Source organism: Alternaria infectoria (genome assembly GCF_024043175.1).
Source record: "Alternaria infectoria strain BMP 0036 chromosome Unknown scaffold_11, whole genome shotgun sequence".
NCBI classification, from domain to species: Eukaryota; Fungi; Ascomycota; class Dothideomycetes; order Pleosporales; family Pleosporaceae; genus Alternaria; species Alternaria infectoria.
In genome coordinates this window covers 70,807-94,449 of record NW_026250700.1, presented here as the reverse complement: position 1 = coordinate 94,449, position 23,643 = coordinate 70,807, and the positions used below count along the sequence as shown (strand labels likewise).

The 23,643-nt window shown below is 53.5% G+C and overlaps 5 protein-coding genes across 5 annotated transcripts; 1 reads left to right on the top strand and 4 right to left on the bottom strand.

The window, feature by feature from the left end:
* Positions 1-2,278: 2,278 nt before the first annotated feature.
* Positions 2,279-2,833, bottom strand: J4E92_006908 (uncharacterized protein; the record flags this gene model as incomplete). Its single annotated transcript, XM_051498273.1, has 1 exon — positions 2,279-2,833. One exon carries the CDS (start codon positions 2,831-2,833, stop codon positions 2,279-2,281), a length of 555 nt encoding a protein of 184 aa, XP_051351207.1.
* A 578-nt stretch (positions 2,834-3,411) lies between these two features.
* On the bottom strand, positions 3,412-8,766 carry J4E92_006907 (uncharacterized protein; the record flags this gene model as incomplete). Its single annotated transcript, XM_051498272.1, has 8 exons — positions 3,412-6,149; positions 6,366-6,465; positions 6,517-6,588; positions 6,639-6,960; positions 7,013-7,134; positions 7,184-7,287; positions 7,445-8,256; positions 8,309-8,766. The coding sequence occupies 8 exons, from the start codon at positions 8,764-8,766 to the stop codon at positions 3,412-3,414; spliced, it is 4,728 nt and encodes a 1,575-aa protein (XP_051351206.1).
* A 1,116-nt stretch (positions 8,767-9,882) lies between these two features.
* J4E92_006906 (uncharacterized protein) lies at positions 9,883-11,356 on the bottom strand (the record flags this gene model as incomplete). Its single annotated transcript, XM_051498271.1, has 4 exons — positions 9,883-10,140; positions 10,190-10,553; positions 10,603-11,095; positions 11,200-11,356. 4 exons carry the CDS (start codon positions 11,354-11,356, stop codon positions 9,883-9,885), a joined length of 1,272 nt encoding a protein of 423 aa, XP_051351205.1.
* Positions 11,357-11,991: 635 nt separating this feature from the next.
* Positions 11,992-13,891, top strand: J4E92_006905 (uncharacterized protein; the record flags this gene model as incomplete). Its single annotated transcript, XM_051498270.1, has 2 exons — positions 11,992-12,227; positions 12,256-13,891. The coding sequence occupies 2 exons, from the start codon at positions 11,992-11,994 to the stop codon at positions 13,889-13,891; spliced, it is 1,872 nt and encodes a 623-aa protein (XP_051351204.1).
* Positions 13,892-15,204: 1,313 nt separating this feature from the next.
* On the bottom strand, positions 15,205-20,412 carry J4E92_006904 (uncharacterized protein; the record flags this gene model as incomplete). The annotated part of the gene is made up of 4 exons (XM_051498269.1): positions 15,205-19,405; positions 19,460-19,771; positions 19,823-19,946; positions 20,004-20,412. 4 exons carry the CDS (start codon positions 20,410-20,412, stop codon positions 15,205-15,207), a joined length of 5,046 nt encoding a protein of 1,681 aa, XP_051351203.1.
* Positions 20,413-23,643: the final 3,231 nt, after the last annotated feature.

The following is a 23,643-nucleotide window of genomic DNA, read 5'->3' as shown; positions in this document are numbered from 1 at the left end:
CTGAAGCAGGAGTCTTTGGTCTGCTAATTGTATACTCGTGGGTTGAAAGTTGCAGTAATACATAGTACGAGCAGGCGCTATGTATGGTCGAAATGCGACGATGAATTTGGTCATAGGGCGCAATACCAAAGATGAAGGATGCGATTGATGTTGAACAAGATGTAGGAGGGGCTTATCACCGGAGCAGGAAAGTAGCGGCTCAGGTTAGCCGTCGCGGTCTGGGCTGTTGTGATTGGGTCGGAGATGCAGGCAGCTCCCCCACTTTCAATTGGGCGTCCGAGCCAGGATGTCTTTCACATCATCAAAGCTACCTAGGTATCTCAATCATACCGTATACCGACGTACAATCTCAATGGCCATCCCGAATCAGGACTACCTAGACCGCAGTCTGAGTCAAAAGCGCGCTTTATTCTTCCTGTGTTTTGCACATACGATCTTAAGCATTTCTCTTTCATAGAGCCTTTTTCAGCACTTCAGTCTTGCAGGCTTCTAGGGGCTACTACTATCGAACATCGACGATCCGATGGAAACGCGCATAGATCTCTTGGAAGCTTTCAGAAAATCCCTCACAAGACCAACGAGTGCCAGGTCGGTACCTACAACAGCATTAGCCAACCTTACTTTCACCAGTCGTATCCAAAGAAAGAAGACTCACCCGGACATCCTACTACCGATATTGCAATTGGAAGCTTCTCCTCGCGCCCGCTCACCCGAGATGCGTACGGGAATTCTGCGACTAAACGAGCTCGTCAGCCCCATCTCTTCTACTACAAGCGTACGACCTACTTGGAACGACAATTTCGGGAGCCTCGATAGTGGGTGAGATATACAGCGCATCGAACGCCTTCTGTTTACTGGGCGGCTCTGTCTTCCGATCTCTGTAGTTTGGTGCGACCTCTGAGACTGGCAGCACCATGAATGTGTCGTATCTGTCCGCCTGGAACACTTCAGAGAGTAGCCAGTCTCTGTATGTGTCGAGGCGGGTTACAGCATCCTCGTTCTCTTCTCTCGTTATTGACTTGGCGAAATCCCTGGCGCGAAGTTAGATCACGTCAGTATCCGAGACGACGGCTCGCACCATCTCCACTGTGTGTATTCATTTGCGTAAGGTTCCTTCTGGAACTCGCGCCTGTACGTTTCACGGAACTTGTCGAAGCTGTGATAGAAGTCATACAAAAAGGTTCTAGTGGAGACCTAGGGCACGTCAGCATCGCTATCGCGATGATTCAATGAAGCCAGACCTCGCTCAAGTAGCCATCTAGTGAATCACCATCCGCGGTTTTTGGGTGCGACCTTTCCCATTCCAGTGATAAGTCAATCTCCGTGATTGGCGCTTGCAAATAGTCGCTGAAATCCTGGACGAAGCTCTTCACGTGCTGCATCTTTACTTCGTTGTTGACGGGGAAGAAGTTCACTGGATACAGAAGTCTTTTCGGCAGCTAATCGTGATCAGAAACAGCCGAAGATATTATTGCAAACCGCCCGGATTGAACTCACATTAGCCTTGGATTTTGCGATGTCGCATTTCTCGAGCCATACTTGGAGTATGGTATCCAGCTTGTCGATATCGCGAGCGAAGATACATTGCGTGTCGAAGCGACTGACAATCAGTGAACCCATTGCATTAATCACGCAATGGTATGAGCTTACTTGAAAGTAGACACCATTCCTTCGAGTGACAGACGCCCTGTAGAAAGGCGCAGTGCGAACAAGCCATTCACAAATGCCGGGCGACGCCCGCTTCCCGTAGCTACAATGCTTTAGAATCGAATCTCCAACTGAGACTTTGACTTACTGTCAGATCCAAGGGTGAAGTCCAACCACGCGTAAGACGCAAGGCCCGCTGCACTCCCGCTGCTACTGCCAGTTGGTGATTGATAACCGTCTCCGCGGGGGTTGAACGGTGCTTGGTAGTCTATGGCTTCAGTTGGCTCTTCACGTCCAATGAAGGAACTCAACTTCAGCATCCCGACCAGAGTACAACCTTCGCTCAACAATCTCGTGATGCATGGAGCGGTCACTTCCGCTCGTTTCGAGACCGCATAGTACGGTCGGCTGCAGAGTGAAGTTTTTAAGCCAGCGACGGAGTACATGTCTTTTACTGCGAATCTCATGCCGCTCAGTCGCAAGTCCAATCCTTGCTCAGTCAGACCGAGAGCATTCGCTCGTGACGGTATGGCAACGCTCAGCGTCTGATATCGGTCGCTACACAGCCGCAAATTCTCATATCTGTTTGGTACGACGTTAGTACATTATTCATTAGAATGCGGAGCAGATCTCACTTGTCTTCTTCACCTGGACGAATAGCAGTCATAAAAGCCCCATTGGTATCATCGTACAGTCTAGCCACCTTCCAGAGGTCACTACCATGCAGCAGGTGAGGACCGGTCTCAATGTCACAGCCACTCTGCAAGGTCGCAAGCGTGAGATTCTGCAGCCCTCGAGCGTTCAGCGCGGCTGCGACCTCGAATTCCAGTTCCAGACTCGAGCGGCCGTGAGATGCGACCACAACATGTTGGAGAAAGCTTGAGCTGGTCACATCGTCTTTGGCCTGGACTTCTTCTAGTTGCTGTACGATCTGCGCGTATTCCAGAGGCTGTGACGCTGGGATCTTCAAGAGAAAGCAGGGCTGTAACTGCGCATCCTTTGGAGGCGGTGCATTCTCGAAATTCAATCGCCAATGTTTCTGGGACCACATGGTGTACGATATCGTGTCGAACGTCAAATTGGTACTGACGGGACGGAGCTTTTGCGTTTGAGCTGTGTGTAAGAGAGCCTCCCACACTTGGAAGTCCATGCTGATAGCGCGCGCTTTCGATGCTGATGCGCCCATTGTATATTTTGCATGTAGGGAGGTAATAGCCTGGTTAGATATGGTAAGAGAGGGTTTGTTGGGCGTAGGTGGGCTGTATAATAACCCGAATTCCCAAGTCACGGATCCGCTTCACCCACCCAACGGGCTGGTCCCGTCATCAGCCGTGTGACAAACTCTACAAATGAGTCTTTACCCCCCTTGGGCAAGTCCAAGGGCGAGTAGGTTCGTGAGTGCCAGACAATCATGTTTGTCGTTATATTCTACATAGCAAACACATGTCACACGATCGACCCCACGCGCCAACACACGTCACTCAATAACTTGTCTCTCGGTCACGGTTTTGTTTCTGTTGAATGAGCTTTTTTTTCTCGGTTCTTTCGTTAGGGAAAAGAGGCGTGGCTGGTGATATGCCGGATTGAAGAGTGGCGTCGAGCCTGTTCAATACACACCATACGTACGATCCTCCAAGTAACCGTATTCAGCTTACCATCCTTAGGTGTAAGGATCTCTTTGATATCAGACAGTTGAAATCGTATTAAACTACAAAACTCATTGCGATGCGGAAGTAGGTCATTAATGCGCATAGAAAGCAAGTCCTAACTCCTGCGAAACCAACCCTTCTTCTTCAATGTCCCACCCAAGTACTCCACAACTTCACGATGCTTCTTCGCCTGCGCATGATCCAACGGGGTCTTGCCCTGACGATCCTGTACATTCATCGTAGCCCCATATTCCAGCAGCCCACTGACCATTACAGTACTCCCCAGCTTCGCAGCTTCATGTAGCGGCGTCGACCCAGAGTAGTCCTCTGCATTGACGTTTGCGCCTTCTTCGATCAATCTGTCGAGTATATGGAGCATGTGATCGACATGTGTATACACAAGCACGTGTAAAATACTGCGGCCTGTGAGATCAGTGCGATGCATGTCCTCTTTCGCTTCGTAGTCTTCAAGGAGTATGCTCACTATATCGACGTAGCCCATTTGAACTGCGTAGAATAGCGCGCATGTCATGCCGTTAGCACGTGAGTGTACGTCTGCACCGCGATCAAGGAGAAGAGTGATGATGCCGTAGTTGCCGCCTTCAAGCGCCATAGCTAGCGGTTTCGCGCCAGCTTTCCCGATGGCTTCGATATTGGCTCCCGCATCTAGGAGTGCAATGACAGCGAAAATCTGATTCAGCGAGATAGCGAGATGAAGCGGTGTGTTTGCGTCCTCATTCGCCAGTTCTGTGTCGGCCCCATGCGCTAACAGCATCGGTATATGCCAGCCTAGGAGATCGAAGCTTGTGACTGCATCGTGAAGTAGTGTATTCCGACCGTATACGGACTGGTCATTGATATTTGCGCCTACTGACAAGAGCTGTCGAAGCGATAGCGCGTTCCCGAACCAGAGCGCGTATCTGAGAGGGGTGAAATCCGCTTTCGCTGCGAACATCGCTTGACGAGGCACGTCAAGCCATGCGCCACGTTGAAGTAGTACCATGGCTAAACGAACGTCTTGTGTTCGAGCAGCTATGTGGAGGCCAGTACATCCACTCTTGTCTGTCGTATTGGCCGATGCTCCGCAGTCTAGCAGAATTTCCACAATTTTGTAGACATAAGGTGTAGTGGCGTTGTTGCTGATGACCCATTTAAGGGCCTTTTCCGGCTCATTCCGATAGGACTTCTTTCCTTTGAATCCGGCTTGGGCAAGACAGGCCAAGGCCTGTGCGGTGATATCTTGTGGTGATCGGTCTGTATCGTCCTCAATGGTCCACTCATCGATGATGTAGTCGTAATAGCTATGATCTGGATACGGAGGTAGCGGCATGCCAGCGAAATCATCGCCGTGGGGTAGCGAAGGAGGATTTGTGAACGGCCCCGGTGGGCTGATTTCAGCGACGCAATCTTCACAGTCGCAAGATGGAAAGTCAATACACGGCTCTCGATCATCATTCAGGGCACGCTCCCCTTCACAAGACCGACACATGCACGAACTCAGACATGACATGATGTAGTCCACATCGCTCAACGTCTTGAGTGAGAGGCGCACCAAATGATAGGTGCACGTGCAATCCGCCAGATCGGGGACGAGATCGTCGACTTTGCGGACTGCCTGGAACAAACGACAGAGATCACACGTGCAACCAGTGGGCTCCTGTTGACGAGCGAGAGAAAGTGTGCTCTGATACGGTGGCGGTGGCGGAAAAAGTTCGGGCTCGTCCGATTCATACTCTCGTAGTAAATCGGCTATCTCCAAGTTGCCAATCTTTTCGCTGATCGTCAGTGGTGTGTTGCCAGACAGGTCTTCGACATTTGCGTCAGCACCAGCCGCCAACATACTCATGATGAACTCAGTAGGCGCGTCATGGTAGCAGGCCAGATGCAGTGAAGTTTCACCACAATCGTCCTTGGTATTGATATCGGCAGCGCCAAGGTAGCGGAGCAAAATTTGGTAAGTCGCTAAGCGTCGTCGATGGATTGCAACATGGAAAGCGGTCTGGCCTCGAAAGTTCGTGATTGTCGCATTGGCACCTTTCTTGATCAGGTACTTCGTGATACCAGCTCTGTTCCTGTTCGCCGAATAATGCAATGCGGTGTGATTGAATACATCGCGTTGATGGATGATCTGTGGCTCCACAAAGAGGGCGTGCTCAATCACATCACGTGCGAGAGAGTCATCGCGGAAGTTGCTGGCGACAAGCATAACGTTGGCCCCGTATTTGTCAAGCGCTTCTGCCGCGATTAGACCGGTGATTTCATCTCTCCAGTTTGGATTCTTCTCCCTCAGAAGGGCCAAGTGATATTCGAATGCGCCGTCATCGGCTGCAAACGCTTCCGCAAGACTGATGACAGTAGAAGAGTCTTCTTCGTTCGTGGGTTCGGCGGCCTTTGGTATATGCACGAACCGCAAGTGAGCCGCTTCGTGCTCATGATCGGTACGTTTGCCTGTGCGATCTCTGGCTATGTGTTTCGGTTTCGTTGCTTGCATCTCCGGTATATCGGCGCGAGCTTTGTCCACATCGTTGGTCTTTTCCATACTAGCCCTTGTCGGTCTTGGGTAGCTATCCTCGGTCACAGCTGCAGGTGTGGCGCAGAATGGTACATTTGCATCGTTCCCGACGTTGAGCCATATAGGGTGCGACTGACCGACACCTCCCGTGGAATGATGACCGAGGTAATCCGGTACATGGGGAGGTGTATATACTATCTTTTCGATGCTTGGGGGAGGGGCCTGGAGCGTCACGTCACTGCCGATGGATGTCGTCGTAGTGTTGTTCATGACGGTAGGTTCATCCGACATGCCATCACTCAGCACGGCCGTCTGGAAGATATCATCTTCTGACTGCGAGCCTGCCCAAGATGTTGTGTCACTTCCGTCCCCCGACAAACCCTCACTTACACAACATGGACCGCTGTAATGGACTCCTCTGGCTTGTTCCTTTGTTATCATTGCTTGGAGATCTTGAGCTGTGAGTCTGAGTTTAGGAACACTGGCGGTCATGTTACTGGTCCATTGTAACAAGGGCTGATCAGTCGTTGATCCCATCGACAGCTCGGCTATCCAACTCTGGATTGCTTCTGGATTCTGCCAATAATTTGTTGACAGTGTCCCTGTGGTTTGGAAGAATTCAGCCTTTGATCGCAGTTGTCTCTTGGTAAGAACAGTCTAGAAATGTCAGCGATGTTGAAACATACACATAAGCAACTCTTAACTCACGGCGATCTCCAGATAAATGCATCCCAAGGACCATACATCTGAAGCGGTATTACGGGGTTGCAGCATGCCAACCTGAGATAGTGTCAACAAGGATTCAGGTCATCATGCGTAGCTGAACTCACTTCGGGTGCGATGTATGCCGGTGTATAAGCTTCGGGTTGGCCCATCGTAGTCTCTCGTTGCGCTTCAGTCCAGTCTAAAGCGAGTCCAAAGTCCGCTATATACACTTGCTCGCCTTTGATCAGGATATTGGACGGCTTGAGATCTTTATGGCGGCATTTGTTGTCGTGGAGATAGACCAGAGCGGAGCACAAGCATCCCACGAAGCCCCGAAGGACGACATAGTCTTGTGTGGTCCACGCATCCCGGGCCAGATATTGTTGCAGATCGAGATCAGCTACTGGTTCCATGATGATGCCAATGTATCTTCGATCGGTGTATGAACTGACACATTACTCGTTAGCGGCGCACTGTATTTCGGCTTGCCCAAACTCACCCTAGGAGCTTCACCAGATGATGGTGCGACAGTCGCTTGAGGTTATGGACCTCGTTCTCGAATGAGAGCAGCTTCTTGCGGTCCTTTGAAAATGTGCCGCTCCTTCGATCGATGCGTTTTAACTGTTGCTGATGAGTCAACCCTCTAGCAAAACACATCACAAGTCCTTACAGCGTATTCGATCAAATCAATTCTGCTTTCGACACGATGGACAATGCTGAAGCCGCCTTTCCCAAGCTGCTCCTTAATGACAAAATAAGAATCTGCACCTTTGTCTGGCGAAGGTCAGCACCTGAGCAGCGAACGGTGTACAGAAGTGTAGCTTACCAAGGTGATGATGACGACCTCCTTGTACCAGATCGACTGATCTTGAGCTGAGTACAAACCGTTGTTCCCGAAGAAAGTTTTGCCTGGAAGCAGCAGATTTGAGACTGGAAGTAAGGTCGACTTCAGTGAAAGGGAAGTGAATGTCCTTGAACCCTTCGACAATGAGCATGTTCATCGCTCGCACTTCCTTGATCATGCGGAGCACGAGATATAGTCTGGGTCGTACACTCCAGTCATGCTTTCCAAGCATTGCGAGTAGTTCCCCGAGCGCCAGAATTGTCTCGTCGTTGTATGGCTTCTCGGTACCCATACGTTGAGTGGACGCGGTCGATAAAAGTGACAGAACTCTCTCCTCGAAGTCTTCAGCATCTATCTGTAGACCATTTGTAGTCATGTCTGAAAAACGGGTGGCAGGTAGCACTGGTGAGGCTGACTTGTTCGTGTCCGGGCTCAAGGCGTTTACTCGCGGGATTGTCGATGGGGTCGGGGTGGCCGGCATGCTTGCAACGCGTTTCTCCGCTCTTGGGGTGGTTGGAGTTGATGGTACCTTCGAGGCTGGGATTTGGTCAATTGGCGGGCGAAATCCTGCAGGCGGCTTTTGGTGATCCTTCCAGGCCCTTCGCGGTGGTACAGGAGGGCGGGTCCTGTCAACCATAGGACGTGAGCTCTGCGTCTCCTCGAGTATAGACGTAATCTGGTCGAGTCGCATTGTGGCTCGGCGTCGGACCTTTGCAGATCTATGCTGGAGCTCTCGCATTTCATCCAGCATCACTGTCTGCTCTTTGTCACCTGGCGCCGCTAGCCGTTCGTTTAGCAATTTTCCGATTTGCTCCAAGGCCACCTCGAGTCTGCTGATTTGAGCTTTCAGGCTTGCGGCATCGAGAGCATCACGTTCAGCAACCTGCATTTGCTTGCAGCTGGGATAATTCGTCAGTCATTTCCTTCATTGTTCAAAAGTGGACGACATACGTTGAGACAACTGTAAACGCCAACTGAATTGAGCTCTTATGATCCTGGAAGTTGCGCTTGATGTGTTGGAGGTCATCCGAGCGTCTATCAAGCTTGAACTGAAGCACGCCCTGCCTTAGGCGGCCCGTAGCCCCTGAGATATCGAGATCGTAGATGAAATTGCTGAGTCTTTGGGCCTCGCGCTCGCAGCTTTGAAGAGCTCGTTGGAGACATTCTAGCAAGTTGACCTGCGACGCGCCTTGCACTTCTTCCACCGCAGCGACGAAGCTCGGGGTGCTGAGAACGCGATGTATGTTGTCGATCAGGTCGCAAACAGCCTCTGAGTCGGCTCGGAGTTCATCAAGAGTCTGATGAATGCTGCCTCCGTTGGAGTACGCATCCTTCAACTGTTGAACTGCTGGACGGAGAATCTGTATGACCGTCAATGCGAGGCCAACGATGCTGATCGGGTCCGCCATGTGAGGCAATTGAGCACGAAAGATGACAAGGATTTGGTCAAGAAAGACATCAAGGCTACGTTCCAACAAAAGGTCTGGTGCACTACTTATCCTGTGGTGCACAGCCCCGCAACCGAGCAACGCATCGAAACTGAATCCGTAGCCATGCGTCTCAAGCCCATTTTTAGGCACGGTATCAAAGAAGCCAGGCTGAGTTAGTCTATTGGTAAGGAATCAAACTTGACTGCAGATGTAAAGCGCTCCAATACTAGCGGCGGCAATGTCAAGAAGAAGGGGGCCGAGACCGAGTGGTAAGGAGGGCTGCTCGCGGAGATGATTGCCCAAAGAACGCATCCTCTCTTCAGCTCTCTGACAAAAAGGCTTGCCAAGAGTTATCGAGACGGACATGCAGGAAGGCTACCGATAAGAGATTGGGGGCTGATGACAAGGCTGAACGAGAGCCGCCTTCTTGAGGGACAAACCCACCCCCTCACTGACTAGGTTTTTCCGCTCCAAACGACAGCCTGAGTGGTCTCCATGCTTTCGCAATCAGGGCCTGCAAAGAATATAGGACCCAGTCAAATGGAATTTTCGGAGCACCTGTAAGCCGTTGGGTTAACGTTGACCTTTTGAGTACCTCCTGCGTGACTAAAGATGAGTCCTTTAGGATTTACACGTTACATACTGAACGGGATGGATTGATCAGTGTTTTTACATCGCAAGCCAAACTCAATGCGGGAGTCTTACATGTTCAGATGCATCAGGCCACCTCTGCGCTCGGCCCGGCAGTGGCGAGCAATTGCACGTGAAAGCTCCCGAGGTCCACATGATGTGTCGCGTAAGCAGCCACCAAAAGCAGGCCGTGGTATCAGGTAGGCTGTATAATGACCCGACTGCCCCGGAGGAGAAATAACGCATGCGAAACGTATTGGTACCATTGTACTACCTCAAAATTTCATCAACGCGATATCGTACAAGCCATGTCAAGGCAAAGATTGTATACATGCCATTCGTTCGTTCATCTCCCAGGGGTATTCAATTCTCCGCTTCTCATCGTATCGTAAGATTGCATATACACAGCAGCCGACAACATCACTCTCCTCCGGTCCATGGACACAACATCGGTATACGCGTCTTCTACAAGAAGTATTCTCCGCGACCTCCACGACCCGCGGGGACGGCGCGCTTATGATCTGGAACCGCAGAGAAGATTTGGAACTCGGGCTTGAGGTCCTCGCCTAGGTTCATGATGGAGGCGACGTTTCCGCAGCGGTAGCAGTAGTTGGGTGCGGACCAAACGGTGACAACGTCTTTGTCTTTGAAGTGGTATTTGTAGCCTTCGTTGACTAATTGATGGGCGCGTGCGATGAGTTGGAGGCCGTTTACGTGGTTGAACTGCGACAGTTAGCGATGGGGTAATGGACGAGCGGGGATGAATGCATACCTCGGAAGACACCTTGTCACCGAATAGCCAGCCGGCTCCTCGGGGTGAGACAGCCCACGTGTCGACATCTTCGGGGTCGCTCCATACGAGATCACAGAAGGCTCCTTCGTGTGGGATCTCTTGGGCTCGCGCAACAACGCGGATCTGGTCTAGTGTCCTGATCTCTGGACTCAAACCGCCGTGTACGCAGAGAACTTTTCCGTCGACGATAGCGGCTAGGGCAAGGAAATCGAAGACTTGGCAGCAGGCCTTCCATACCGAAGCGTTGCCGTATTTGGTCTGACATTCCTCGTAGAAACCGTAGACTTGGGTGATTTGTCTCGACTCGTGGTTTCCGCGGACGAGAGTGACGCGGTCAGGGAATCTATTTCAATTAGTACCGTTAATGTAGTTCTGTGTGCCAGTTGACCTACTTCGCCTTCAAGCACATGAGAAGGGTAAAGGTCTCCAGACTGAAGTATCCTCGGTCGACAAAGTCACCCAAGAAGATGAAGTTCTGCTGGCCATTTCCACCGACTGTGTTCTTGGTAGAGTCTGCATCCGATGCCGAACCAAGACTCCGCCTGTCGTGAACGCTCCTGCTTCGGCCGCGTTCCTCCTCCTCTTCGTCGTCGCCCTCTTCATCGCCATCGCCGCCAGGAGGACTTGTTGGCCCAGTGTAGTTGGGATCGCGCTGGAATCTCCTCTTCATCTTGCGCTTGACCTTGGGGTCTGTTATGCTGGTAGGAGGCTCGAGATCGGCGGGGTTGATTGTGCTTGGTAATGTGACTGGTGGTGCGAGGGGCGCGGCAGGGGAGTCGTTGGGCATGCCGCCAGCGACACGGAAGAGCTCGAGCAGATCGTAGAATTGACCGTGGATATCTCCGCATACTGTGACGGGTGTTCGTACGGGTTGGATGTTGGATTCTGGTAGATGTATGTTAGTCTTATATATGGATATAGATAGCATGCCGCACAATAGCCATGCTTTCTTTCTCTTGCATAACTCATGCGGCATTGCTGAGACTCACCCTCCATCAGACATTCCTTGACAATCTCACATAGTCGCTTCATGTCGGCCTCGGGCAGGTACTTGCATTGCTTCGCCTGCTCCAGCCATTCATCCGGCCCTGCGCCCTTTGCGAGGCGCGCGGGCCCTGGCTGTGGTACGTCGCTATCTTTGCCCATATTTGAGTCGTACTCTAGCTCAGAATGAATAGGGAAAGCTCGATGCGGTGCGTTTAGGTCGGGATAGGCGACAATGGCGGCGGGAGGGAGGCGGGTCGTGTGCCGATGGGGGTGCTGAGGGATAGGCTATAGGGTATCATGGGTCAGCGTGGGTCGCAGTGAAAGTGTGCGCAGTCAGCGGCAATTGGCTGCGGTGTGGGCAGCGCGAGGTTCGGCGTCTTGAGGATATATCGGCGTGGTTGAGGTGTAGTCGAGACGCGGGCGCCGGTGGGGCAGCTGCCGCCCCTCGGCGCTTGCCGTTGCGCCTGCCCTCGCCCACTGTCTCGTGAAGGCGCGCCCGTTGTCGCTGCGTCATTGCCGCAACTCTCACCAAAACAATCGCCGTGTCTGGTACTGCCTTCTCGAGTGGCCCTCCAATGTCCTCATCTACGAACCGGCGCTCCCTCCTCCACTTTACCTCTGCCCAGCGACACGCGCGATAAATTCACCCGGCACAGGCTCTTGAGTACGACCACAACCACGGTATATATCATGTTTGTGTATGACAAACAACCATCACTAACAGCTGACTATAGAGAAGAACTAACGATTCGAGCATACCGACTCAAGGCACAAACGAGCATCATCGCGCTCCCATGGCCCCCCCGAATAACCCCAACGGCGTCCTGCCAGTCACACTTCTCCAGAAGAACGCCCCAGCCCAGTCGCCTCGTGGGCCCAAAGCAGCCCAACCCCGCCTGAAGCTGATATGTCGGCGACTTCCTCCTGGCCTCACCAAGACCGAGTTCATAGAGGCTTTAGGCGACGAGTGGAAGCTTGGTGCTGGCAAGATCGATTGGATGAATTACAGAAAGGGCAAGATTTCTACTGAGTAAACCTCACCTACTTGTCTTTTGGAGACGGCCTATTGACCCCCTCAGTGCCGCCAAACCCTCCAAGCCAGCGCGCGCATACGTCCACGTTACCAAGCAGGACCATGTCAAGGCGCTCGGTGACCACGTGCGCGCAATCACCTTCCACGATGCCACCAAGTCATGGCAGGACCCCGCCCTCGTCGGTCCGCCTACGCTCGAATACGCTCCCTACCCGAAGATGCCTGGTGGCCGCCGCAGGAACGATAACCGCCAGGGCACCATCGATCAGGATCAGGAATTCAAGGACTTCCTCGAGAGCCTCACCAACCCCATCACCAAGCCCCCCGCCGCCGAGAATGAAGGTCAGAAGGAGAAGGTCAAGACCACTCCTCTGATCGAAGCGCTCCGGGAAAAGAAGGCTAACAGGGAGAAGCCGAGCGCAAAGGCCAATCGAGGTCGTGGAGAGGGCAAGGATGATGGTGAGAAGAAGATACTCGCCAAGCCAGGCAAGGAGAACGCCCTTAACTCTGGAGATAAGAACCGCCGCATAAGCAAGGCTGACAAGGCGCAAGCCTCCAAGGAGGCTGTCAAGATCCTTAACAAGGAAGCGTCATCCTCCAAATCATCTGCCTCAGCCTCGGCGGACAAGGCCTCTGCCAGCCCAGCACCGGAGCGCAAGCGTGGTAACGTCGCACTCGCAAAGTCGATGCTGCAGCGTGACCTCGGCGTAGGACCTGCCCCAACTCGTCGACGGGGAACGAAGCGCGAGGTTGGTACGCCTGCGCCCGAGTCCAATGCACAAGCAAAGGAGACCAAGGCAGTCGAGGAAAAGGCCAAAGAGTCGCCTGCTTCACAACCTGCAGCTTCGACTCCGGACAAGAATGCGCAAGCAAGCAGGAAGGAGCGCCCAACTCGAGCAGAACGCCGCGCTTTCAAGGCCAATCAGGGTGACAAGCCCAACGACAAGGCTACCGCCAGCGATGTAAAGCCCCAGACGCCGCTGAAGACTCCTGCGCCGCAAATTTTGAAGAAGCCTCAGGCTCATACTCCGACGGCTCCCAAAGGTCCAGCTGCCTCACGAGCTCCACCCACCGAGCCTGCCGCAGCCAGAAACAGCCCCGCTCCTACACAGTCGCATTCTACTCCAGCAAAGGCCGATGCGGGACCCGCCCAGGCGCACAACAATACCCCTAAAGCAGCACCAGCTCAACCCGTGCCCGCACCCACAAGCAAGCAAGCGTTCCTCAAGCATGCCAATCCCAGCCAGGGTATTACCGAGCCCCTCATCGAGGAAGTCATGAAGACCTTTGGAGGTATTGACAAAGTCGAGATTGACAAGCGTAAGGGCTTCGCCTATGTCGACTTTGCCGAGCCGGATGGTCTCAAGAAAGCCATGGCCGCCAGCCCCATCAAGATCGCCCAAGGCGCTGTTCAGGTTCTTGAACGGAAAGAAAAGGTCGCCAGAGCTCCTCGCTTCAACGGTCCACCGACCGGGCCTGCTCGTGGCGGCGCTCGTGGCAACTTTGCACCTCGTGGAGGACGTGGTGGTCGTGGAGGTGCTAGAGGCGGCGCACATGCTGGTCCTGTTCCCGCTGCGGGTGCTGGCGATGCTGCCTCGACTGCCCCAGCTGCCGTTGCTCCCGCTCCTGCACCTGTCGCCAATACCAACACCGCTACGTGAACGGAACATGCATATCCACGTGACAGTGACGAGACATCAGCATTTCGACGACATCCTAACGAATACGGGCGCCTTCTATACCGCAGTCCACACAACATAGATTGAGATGACATATCTCTGTGCTAGGTCTTCATCTTGCATAGCCTTACAATCATCGATATCGGAGACCTCAGCATATCGGATATGCACATGATGAGACATACGTTTGGTGCCACGGATCAGTTGACCAAGAGGCACGGCGATATGGTTTGGATGTATGCGATACCCCATCTACTACATGGATATGAGTACGAGGCGATGGGATGTACGTCGGGGGTCAGCATGACAGGAGGTTAGCGAAGTAGTGGATACATCAACAAGATGCATGTATCTATTCACTTGGTATTTCCTTCAACACTTATCCCGTGCAAGATGTAGAGAGTGGATAGAGTTAGATTAGACTGAAATAGACTAAAGATGTCCTTATTATTCCTACTCTCATACCCTGACGATAAAAGAGTGTGTTAAGGAAAAATAGCGAGCTTTTGGTGCCGTGAGGCGCTTATCTTTGGTATATTGAGTAGGAAACAACGCGCGCGGTAATCAGAGGCTGAGCAATTTCGTGGCAACAGTGATGTTGTATGGACATGGTGGTGGGGTTGAGTCGCTTTGGGCAAAAGTACGGTGCGAGAACGATAGCAGGGCAGAGCAGAGCAAAGCAGAGCAAAGCAGCAAAGGACAGACGTAGCAAGGCCAAGGTAAGCAAGAAAGCGCAATCATGAAGCATGTACATTAACGTTGAAGATGAAAGATTTCCAGCTCTTTTCCCCATGTACCATAAACCACAGACCCGTCAATCCGCCTAATGCGAATTCTCTCTCCCTTTATCCTCATCCTCCGAATGCAATGCTAATACCCGCCCGCCTTGTTCAAAACACAAAACACAAAAATGCCAAAGCTAACTACATACAAAAAAAGGGTATCGACATAATCCGCCGCGAAGCGTTAGTGGGAAAAGATAAGGTAGTTTTCCCAGATCCAGGTCTTTGGCTTGAAGATACAAAACATGTGTGGACAACAAGATAAACTGAACTGCAACCCAACTCGCTAAATGATACTACGAGAACAAGAAAGACAAGATAAATAGAGCAATGCGGTAATGACACGCTTGATGATGGTAAAAGATGCCAAAGGAGGTGGTGGAGAAGTAGATGTTGTTATCAACGGTCAAGGGTTGCCAGGGAGAGTGTTGAAGATGCAAAGGTTTGTCGTTATAGTAGGCCGTCTCAGTTGTACATGGTATATGAGGAAAAGGGTGATGAAGGCCTAAGAGCCTAGATCATGGGTGTGTTTTCGCCGCCCTGGTATACACCAGCTTGGAGGGTGTTGGGAGGCATGTTGGCGCGGAGCTCCTTGGGGTTCCTGTAGAAAGGCTGACCGTTGTCCGGAGGAATGACTTGCTCCATGGGCTGGGGCATCGGTGGTGGCGGCGGAGGCGGAGGAGGAACCTGGTTGAAGTTCGAGTCGTGGTGGTTGCCCGAGTCGCCAGGAGGGGATCTCGTGTTTGGTCCACGGGGGAAGGAGAACTCTGGTACGCTCTCGTAGGGGGATCGCTCAGCGCGGGTCATAGTGATAGGTGGGGACTTGGCGCGCTGAGGCCCACGGCTGGTGCTACGCATGCGTTCAGTTACGCGCTTGAATGTCATACCCAGGTTTTCGCTCACACTGCCGCGTCCCCGACGGTGTGCATGTGGGGAGCCTGTAGCGGAAGGGTTGGTAGGTGACACTTCCATGGGCTTTTCGCCGGGACTGTTGCTATCGATAGCAATGTTAATCATACCGATGCCGTTGTGACCGCCAAGGTTTAGCGGTGGTGGTGGCGGAGGCGGTGGGGTTGCTAGATGCTGGAGCTGAGATAGCAGAGGAGGGGCCCTGTCTTCTTCCTGATCGATGATGATGACTTGGTTGTGGTTGTGATTCTCATGGATTGTCTCGGCGATGCTCGCAGTGATGGGCGGTGGGCTATGGCGCTTGTAGTTGGTCTGAGGCAGGACATCGGGCATCGTGTTCTGGCGAGAGTGACCGCGAGATCCACCTACAGAGGGGCGTCTGCCCATCGGGAAGGTAGGCGAGTTGTAGGTGCTGGATGGAAGGATGTCCTGCGGAGGCGCTGACATGGACCTTGGAGGTGCAGTAGGCTGACCAAAAGTGGTTGCTGGCAGTAGAGGCCCAATGTCGTCTGTTTCTCCGGAGTGCGAGTCTTGAAATTGCATGTTGTCCGGGATACTTGGCACTGCTGGGATGTCATCCTCATCATTTGGGTCAGCAGTCATGTATCTAGGATGACGCATGGCACGAGGATTGGCTGGAAGACCAATTGGTACAGATGTCGTCGATGTTGGTCCTGCGCCGCCGATTCTCTTGGTCATCTCCGGATCCGCTGTTTGGCTTCTCGTAATTGGATCGCGATACATCGACATTGAGTTTAGCATGTCATCAGTGTTCGACCGCTCGTGGGACACTGGTCGGAATGCGAGATCTCCAGGATGGGGAATGACTGGAGCGGATGGCCGGCGAGCCAAAGACAGTCTGCGCTCTTCCAACTCACGAGCGGCCAGGGCCCTCCTTGACAACGTGGCAGGGCGCATGCGCGACGCGCCCGAACGTCCTGAAGTCAGGGAATCAGGAGAAGCATCGCGTCCGTAGCCTCGTGTGCGGCTAGATTCCCTCAGGAATGGCGTGGGCTTTCGGCTCACAGATCGGTCTCGTGGTGCGCGGCGCTCTTCGGAGGCCTCTCGACGACTGCTCATAGCACTGTCAGAAGGCCGGCGGCTACTGCTGCGGTGTCGCTGGCGAGGGGGCTCATATCCAGCAAATCCTTCATCATCATCGCGCTGCATGGGTTGAGGAGAGACGGGGGAGTGCTCTCCGCGCTGAGCGCTTCGTCCGCGACCCTCAACTGGACGACGACTTGACGCGCGGCTAGCGCCTCTGCTTCGGGCCCGTACGGCACCTTCAGGAGACTCAGTGCGGCGAGTCGCTGCCTTGGACGAGGATCTTGTCTTGCTGACTCCCTGTCGTGCCCGGCTGCGTGCAGTGCGGGTGCTGGCAACAGATTCTGTGACAGCCGGAGAAGCAATGCTCATCTTGTAGAACCTCTCATCATCGAAATCTTCCGTGCTAGTTCCCATTTCCTTCTTCTGTGAAGAGTAGATACCTGCGTCTTCAGGAGACATTGGCACAGGTGAGGATGGGGAACGCTTTCCTTGACGAATGTAGCGAACACCTGATCGTCCGCGGTTCTGCGACTCCTCACGAGTGCGACTACGAGTGCGTGCGGTGCGCGAAGCTGGCCTCTCCTCGTTTCTGGAGTTGGCGCGGTTCTGAGAATAGTGGTTTGCTTCTTCCAGACTGCTGATGTACTGATCAATGCTGCGTGCCTTGGCGCTCTTGATGCTTGCGCCGGTGAGAGGTGGACTGAGTCTGCTGTTGCTGTAACCTGTCTCTGGACCTGTTTCAACTACAGCGTCCGGCATGTCAAGGTGAAGCTCTTGAATGTTCCGACTGCGTGAGCTACCGCGAGACTCGGCACGTTTCTTCTCGAGAACATCGAACACTCCAGCTGCTGGGGAAGGTAGGTGATCGCTCGATTTCCCTGGGTTGAAAGTCGCTGCGGAAAGGACGAAATCTTTGGAACCGCTTGTTGCTCGGCGCGTCGAGAATGGTAGGGTCTCCACTTCGCGGCCGATATTGTCAATGGCAGTTCTTGGATGAGATTCGTTACGTTGGCCTCGATCTGGGATAGCCAACGATGCAAGGACTTCGTTGTTGGTAGTCTTGCGACCAGCGTCAGATCGCGAAGGGAAACGCTTCCTGCTGTATGAACCTGGTGTGGCAGTACGTGCCGATGACGGCTCCCTGGAGGCATCACGTGCAGCACGACCAAGCCAACCACCATGGCCTACAGCTGGGCTGATAGCTGATTCTGCGATAGGCGTGACACCGGCGTTCATGGGTGTCTTTTCGTCCTCTTCTCGGACGATCTGCCTGGGTTGAGGTCCGCGCGTGAAGTCCGTGACGAGCTTGAGTGAGGCCATCCTGGCCGCGACTCGGCTACTGCCAACACTACCACTAGGAGGCGACAGAGGGGGGCTCATTTGTGAGCCAAGAAGCGCTTGCTTCTGCGCAGAGAAAACGGCATCCTGCGCACGTGGTGAGAACCAGGGCTCTGTAGTTTCGAGACCCATGCAAGAGAAACAGCGCACGGCTAGCTCCGCTCTGCCGTGTTGAACTGCATGTTCTCCCCATTTGCGGACTAGAAAAGATTGCCTCTGCCAGTCAGTTGGGAATGTCAAACATGTCAGCAGGATGGCCTCCATGTAATATTTCCGAGACACGTAGACCTCGATGGCGTCGTTGTATTCACCCAGTCCGAGGAAGATGGCCACGGCGGGGTGGATGTCGCCCTTCTCCAGGAGACGCTGAACGAAGGCTTCACCGACCTTCTTTTGCGAGCCTTGACCCATGTTGCTCAAGGCCAGCAACATCCAGTCAGACGAAGTCATTGACTCAGAACCGACCATAGAAGCCATGAGATCAGCGCCGAGGTCACCAAGCCATTTCGAAAGAAGGACAGCAGCGGCTGAACCGGGGGAATGGCGTGCGAGTTCGTCCTGTACTAGATCCTCAATGTCTTGGTCCCAACCAAACACGACCTTGAGCATATTGAGTCGAAGATCGTCTGGAGTGCGATCTGGCCCAAGGTCCGTGGGGCGGAAAGGTACATCACTCAGCCTCATTTTGGTGAACGGGAAGAGATCCATGTGTTGGTTCTTCTTGGATTCTTCCGGGCTTCGCAGAACCTCTTTGCGGAGAGCTGAGGAGCCGTACCGGGATGAAGATGCAGCTGATGATATTGATCGAATGGAAACGCTTTCACGTGTTGAGGTGCCAGCAAGGGACGATGTGCCGGATGAGAAAATGGTACCGGAGCCGTTGGAGCTCTTCGATCTAGTTGACCTCTGCGATGCCGAGCCATGCGATGGTCTGTCGTATCGGTAACGGGGAGCGCGGCCACTGCCAGATGATCGAGAGCTCTGGGAGCCCCGGCTGGATACAGGACTGAGAGGACCAACACGATCGCGGCGCTCCTCTTCTAGCTGGTCCATCTCTTGGGCAATTTTCTGCAGCGGTGACATGGCGACACCTTCGTCCGCACTGCTTTCTGAGTCGGCAAGCATTAGTGGGAGCGACTTCGATGGGAGAGCAGTGAGTGGTGTCTCCATCTGCTTTTGCTGTTCGTCTAGGGAGCTTGGTGGAGATGGAGGCGTGTTGGCAGGCGCATGCTGAACGTTAGCTACCATGGTGGCAGGTCCATTGCTGGGGTTGATGTCGTATTGTTGGATGCTTGAGTTGCGTCCAATGGTGAAGAGGGTGGCAGTGGGGCCGTAGTTGCAGATCGCAGCGATGCCATCGGTTGTTGGCACAGTTTCGTACGACACTCTCTTGGTGCGGACATCCCATGCGCAGGTTTGACTATATATCACGTGTTAGCGTGGACGAATTGACAGCGCATGCCAAGATACATACCCTTCGGTGTACTGGATGATCCTGCCGTTCTTTGACCAGGCAAACCAGCAAGGTCCGGGCTCTCTCTGTTCCTTCTGGTTGAGCACACGGATTACACATGGGGCGTCACTGCCGTGTTGGGCCTTGGGAACACTCCATACTCGGAGGTCACCGTCTGATGTTTGGGCCGCCAACATCTCGGACTTTTGCTTTGATGAAGAGCCATGCCAGGCGAGACCCGCGATAGGAGAAGGGTTTCTTGGGGTGGTGAGAGTGTGCAGGATGGTGAAGGATGGCTGCAGGGTGGCGATGAGGATTGAGCCATTGAGATACCTGCAGGTGTTAGCATTGATGCCCAATTCACTGGATACCTCATGTACGCACCCAATCGCAAAGGTTCTGCAGTCTGAAGCTGGTGCTAGTGCGGTGATGGGGTCGAAGATGGTTCTGGCGGAGAGGTGTTCGGATGTGGAAGGCTCGAACAGGATGATGTTGCCCTGCGCGTTCCCTATGCACATGTTAGCACCCGAACAGGCAATGGCGACTGCCCGAACTCGTCACTCACCAAAAGCAACGTTTCCATTTCTCATCCACGTCGCGACGCGAATCTGCTCATACGACGCAAATCTCGCCACCTCGTCGCCCGTGAACAAGTCCCACACAATTGCAGTTGAGCCGGCGTCGTACGAGACCACTAACCGGCCTGCTCCCCTTTCGCTTGTTGTGTCGACTGATATCCACGATACATCTTCCCGATGCCTATCAAAGCGGCGCTCTATCGCCAGTGTGTCGTGGTGGAGGACGAGTATTACGTTGCGTTGCGCATAGAGCAGGAAGGAGCCTGTTGCTGCACAGGGCTCGAATGCGAACTCATCTTGGCCCGGCGTCGGGGGTTTGAGCTTGACGTCTGTGGACCGAACCGAGTTGCTTTTGATGGAATTGGAATTCGCGCGCTGTCTTAGTCCAGTCGACATGGTGAGGGCTGGATCTATGGGTGGTCGTCAGTCGGGTCAGGTCCGCAAGGGCCCGCGAAGCGCATAACGTTGAAGACGATGGCGATTTGGGATAACGGGAGTACAATCAGGAGCTTGCACAAGAGCGAGTGTGAAACTGCAAGACGTCAGGGGAATCCAACTCACTGCAGAGAGCAAGAGCGCGCTAAACAGCAATGCGCTGACAGCTCCACGGCGTCTGGAGGAGGGTACCCTTTGGCCCCGCCCCGGTCTCTACAGGGATCAAAGTTGAGGCGGTTAAACAGAACTTGGGTACCGCTTTCGTCTTATGCGGCGGTACAACAACGTGCAGCTGAAGAGACAGACAAGCAAGCAAGCAGCGAGAAGGTAGAGAAAAAGCGACAACAGCGCAGGCGATGTGTGAGTTGAAGCGCGTGGACGCCCGCCTATCACTAACGGCGCTTAGAGCTCCAAAGCCCGACTGATACTCGCTCGAAATAGTACGAAAGGCATCGGTTGGTGCCGTCCAGCCAACGAGCAGCAGACCCGGCAGCAAAAGGCGTTAACGGGCTGGGGTTGCGCAGCCTCATTCGCTCGCCAGCTGTGAAAGGTCGACATTGGACCTTCGGGGACTCGACGAACGAAGCAGACGCATGCTGCCATCCTGGAAGCCAAGTTGGTGACACCGCACGTTAATGGTTAGGTTCGCGCCGGCGTGCCTGCGTGGGTTTACAGACCAGCCTCTCAGAGGGCTGAACGGCACAGGGACGAAGACGCGGAAGACTGGGGTCGACAGAGTACACGAGATGGCCGCCCTCATTGGCCAGCACATGTGCCTACCGCACAATCATCACACTTTCGCGCTCGAAACCAGCGTATCAGATCGCGGTGCGGCCGCCTTGGACCGGCCCGTAAAGGATGATCCCTACGTGCTCAAATATGCGACATGCCTCGTCGACTCGATGCATATAACGACTCTCTGTTCTCGACGCTGCCATGACTCTTCTCAAAGTACGGTGACGGTAGCGCCATCACGACATGTTCACAATTTTCTCTCCTGCCGCTTGGCCAGCCGTTCGCATACTGCGCGGCCTTGACCGTGGCAGCTAGCGCATCGCGCCCAAGCTTTTTGCGCAACGCGCTCAACCCGCAACGCTCGGGAGCGGATATGTAAGTTGGTGGCACAAAGGTCACGGTCCCTGAACGACTATCCTGCACAAGCCATGGCCCGTCCCGGAAGAAACATCAACACCTCGCGCATGACGTGCGAGACCCCAGGAGATGGTAGTTCCGACTTCACATTCAAACCCAGCCGCTTGTATCGCGGGGGCATGGTAACGTCTTGCAATCCATGCCCGACTAATGTGTTGATACCTACATATACGGCCCAGGAACCACCACCCTCTGTCGTTGAACCAAGCACAAAGCATAACGTGCCGCTGCAGAGGCAGGAGACACAGAAGCACACGTCGCTAACCAAGCACAATCGATCTACTCCCGCCCCGTCAGCTTCAACCAAGTCAAAGCTCCGCCGATCTGGCATGCGAGCGTCGTTCCCCGGTCGTGATATATGCATGCCAGTTCATAATAGCTACAAAACCCTCGTGTTTCCTCTCGGCATGAAGAAACAATTTAGCAAAGCTGCTTCAGGCCGTGTCATTAGCTCTCAACAGCGTCTTACACCGTTCGAGCTATACCCAACGGTATCGCAGAAACGGGGGTGGGTGTCATGAAGTTGGGCACACATTGCCTTAGTTGCGTGATGAATTATTCACACTCCTTTCCGCTTCAAGGCTTGCTCCAAGCGAAGCGCCCGACTAAGGATTCTCATCCCGGACTTCTCTACACCGTCTACCAGCCACACGCATTTCGCCCCTCTTTTTAGATGTACTGTGTACTCTGCCCCACGGCATTCGCAAGACTACAGCGGGGGACGCAAAATTACTGAATTGTCTCGCACAAATCGCGTGTCGTTCCTGGACAGCTTGCGTGCGGACTAATTTAGGTGAGGCAAGCATGCAGCTTATCAGCACTGCAGGTCCAGCCAGACTGTATGGTGATACAGCATGACCGATATGCGGATCCGTGCAAGAAAAAAAATGTTCGTCCAGTACAGATGGATCCCGCGAGATTTGAAGCAAAGCTTAATTTAGGACATCTTCGCGATATATGGGAATATTGACGATGAGGAAGGGAAGGATTCTGAGGCATGTTTCCAGGGAGCGCATAGTAAGGGATTGCCGAATTGGGACGGTAGGGCCTCCCAGCGACAATATTATACTCAGCATGCGAGACTCTGCAAAATGACGTTGCGTGTACAGCGCCCAACTGGTCGTTCTGCAATTTGCTTTTTCGTTCGCGACTCGAGCACACATAGGAGAGGGAAAGCGATATTCCACCACGGATTCGGGTTCGCTGCATCATGCAGAAGAAACATGGTAGAACTACCGAAGCCCGCTCTGGGAGCGCCACACATCTCAACAATCACACACCAAAATTCAGCTAACGAAGCCCATCACATCCCCATCACATCGCTATCCTATATCAGGGCGGGCATCACGAAAAGCGCAATCTATGTGGACATGGCAAGGATATGTTTCTTGTTGTCAAGGTAAGACGAGCAGTAAAATTCAAATGGGGTATCTATCTAAACGATGGCTGAATGGTGGGGGTATCAATAAGGGAAAAACAGGCGAGAGAGCTTATCAGCCACAATAAGCCTCGCTCCTTTTGCGCACACAAGCGCGCATACATATTTCGCATTCCGATTTGCGGAAGCGGGGGGTATCGAGAGAAAGAAAGGCCAGGTCTGGCAAAAAACGCCGCAGAACCTGCAAATGTGAAGATCCGTCACAATGTCGCTCCTCCAATGCGATTCTTCTGTCGCTCTCCAAACTGGTTTGGAATTCCTCCTCTTTCTGCGTGATCGCCAGGATCGGCGCAAGAACGCGGTCCAGACGTTTGCGCACACAAACGACTCTGGACGGTGCAAGTGATGAGTGCGCGACCCCAGGGCCGTCTGTCGTGTGTGGTGGACAGCGACGGTGGGGGCGTCCACGTTCACACCGTTGGCAAGCAACAGTGTGACTGGGGCTGACATGTGGGAGAGGGGAAGGTTGCATCCACCAGCTCCTGTAACATGTCGCGGTGTTTGAAGTAAGATGCGAGAACACATGCCATGTCAGATGGCTGAGGCGCGACACGCGGCAAACTCAGGTCCCGGTGAGGGATGCTGAGTGAGGCTGACTGTGG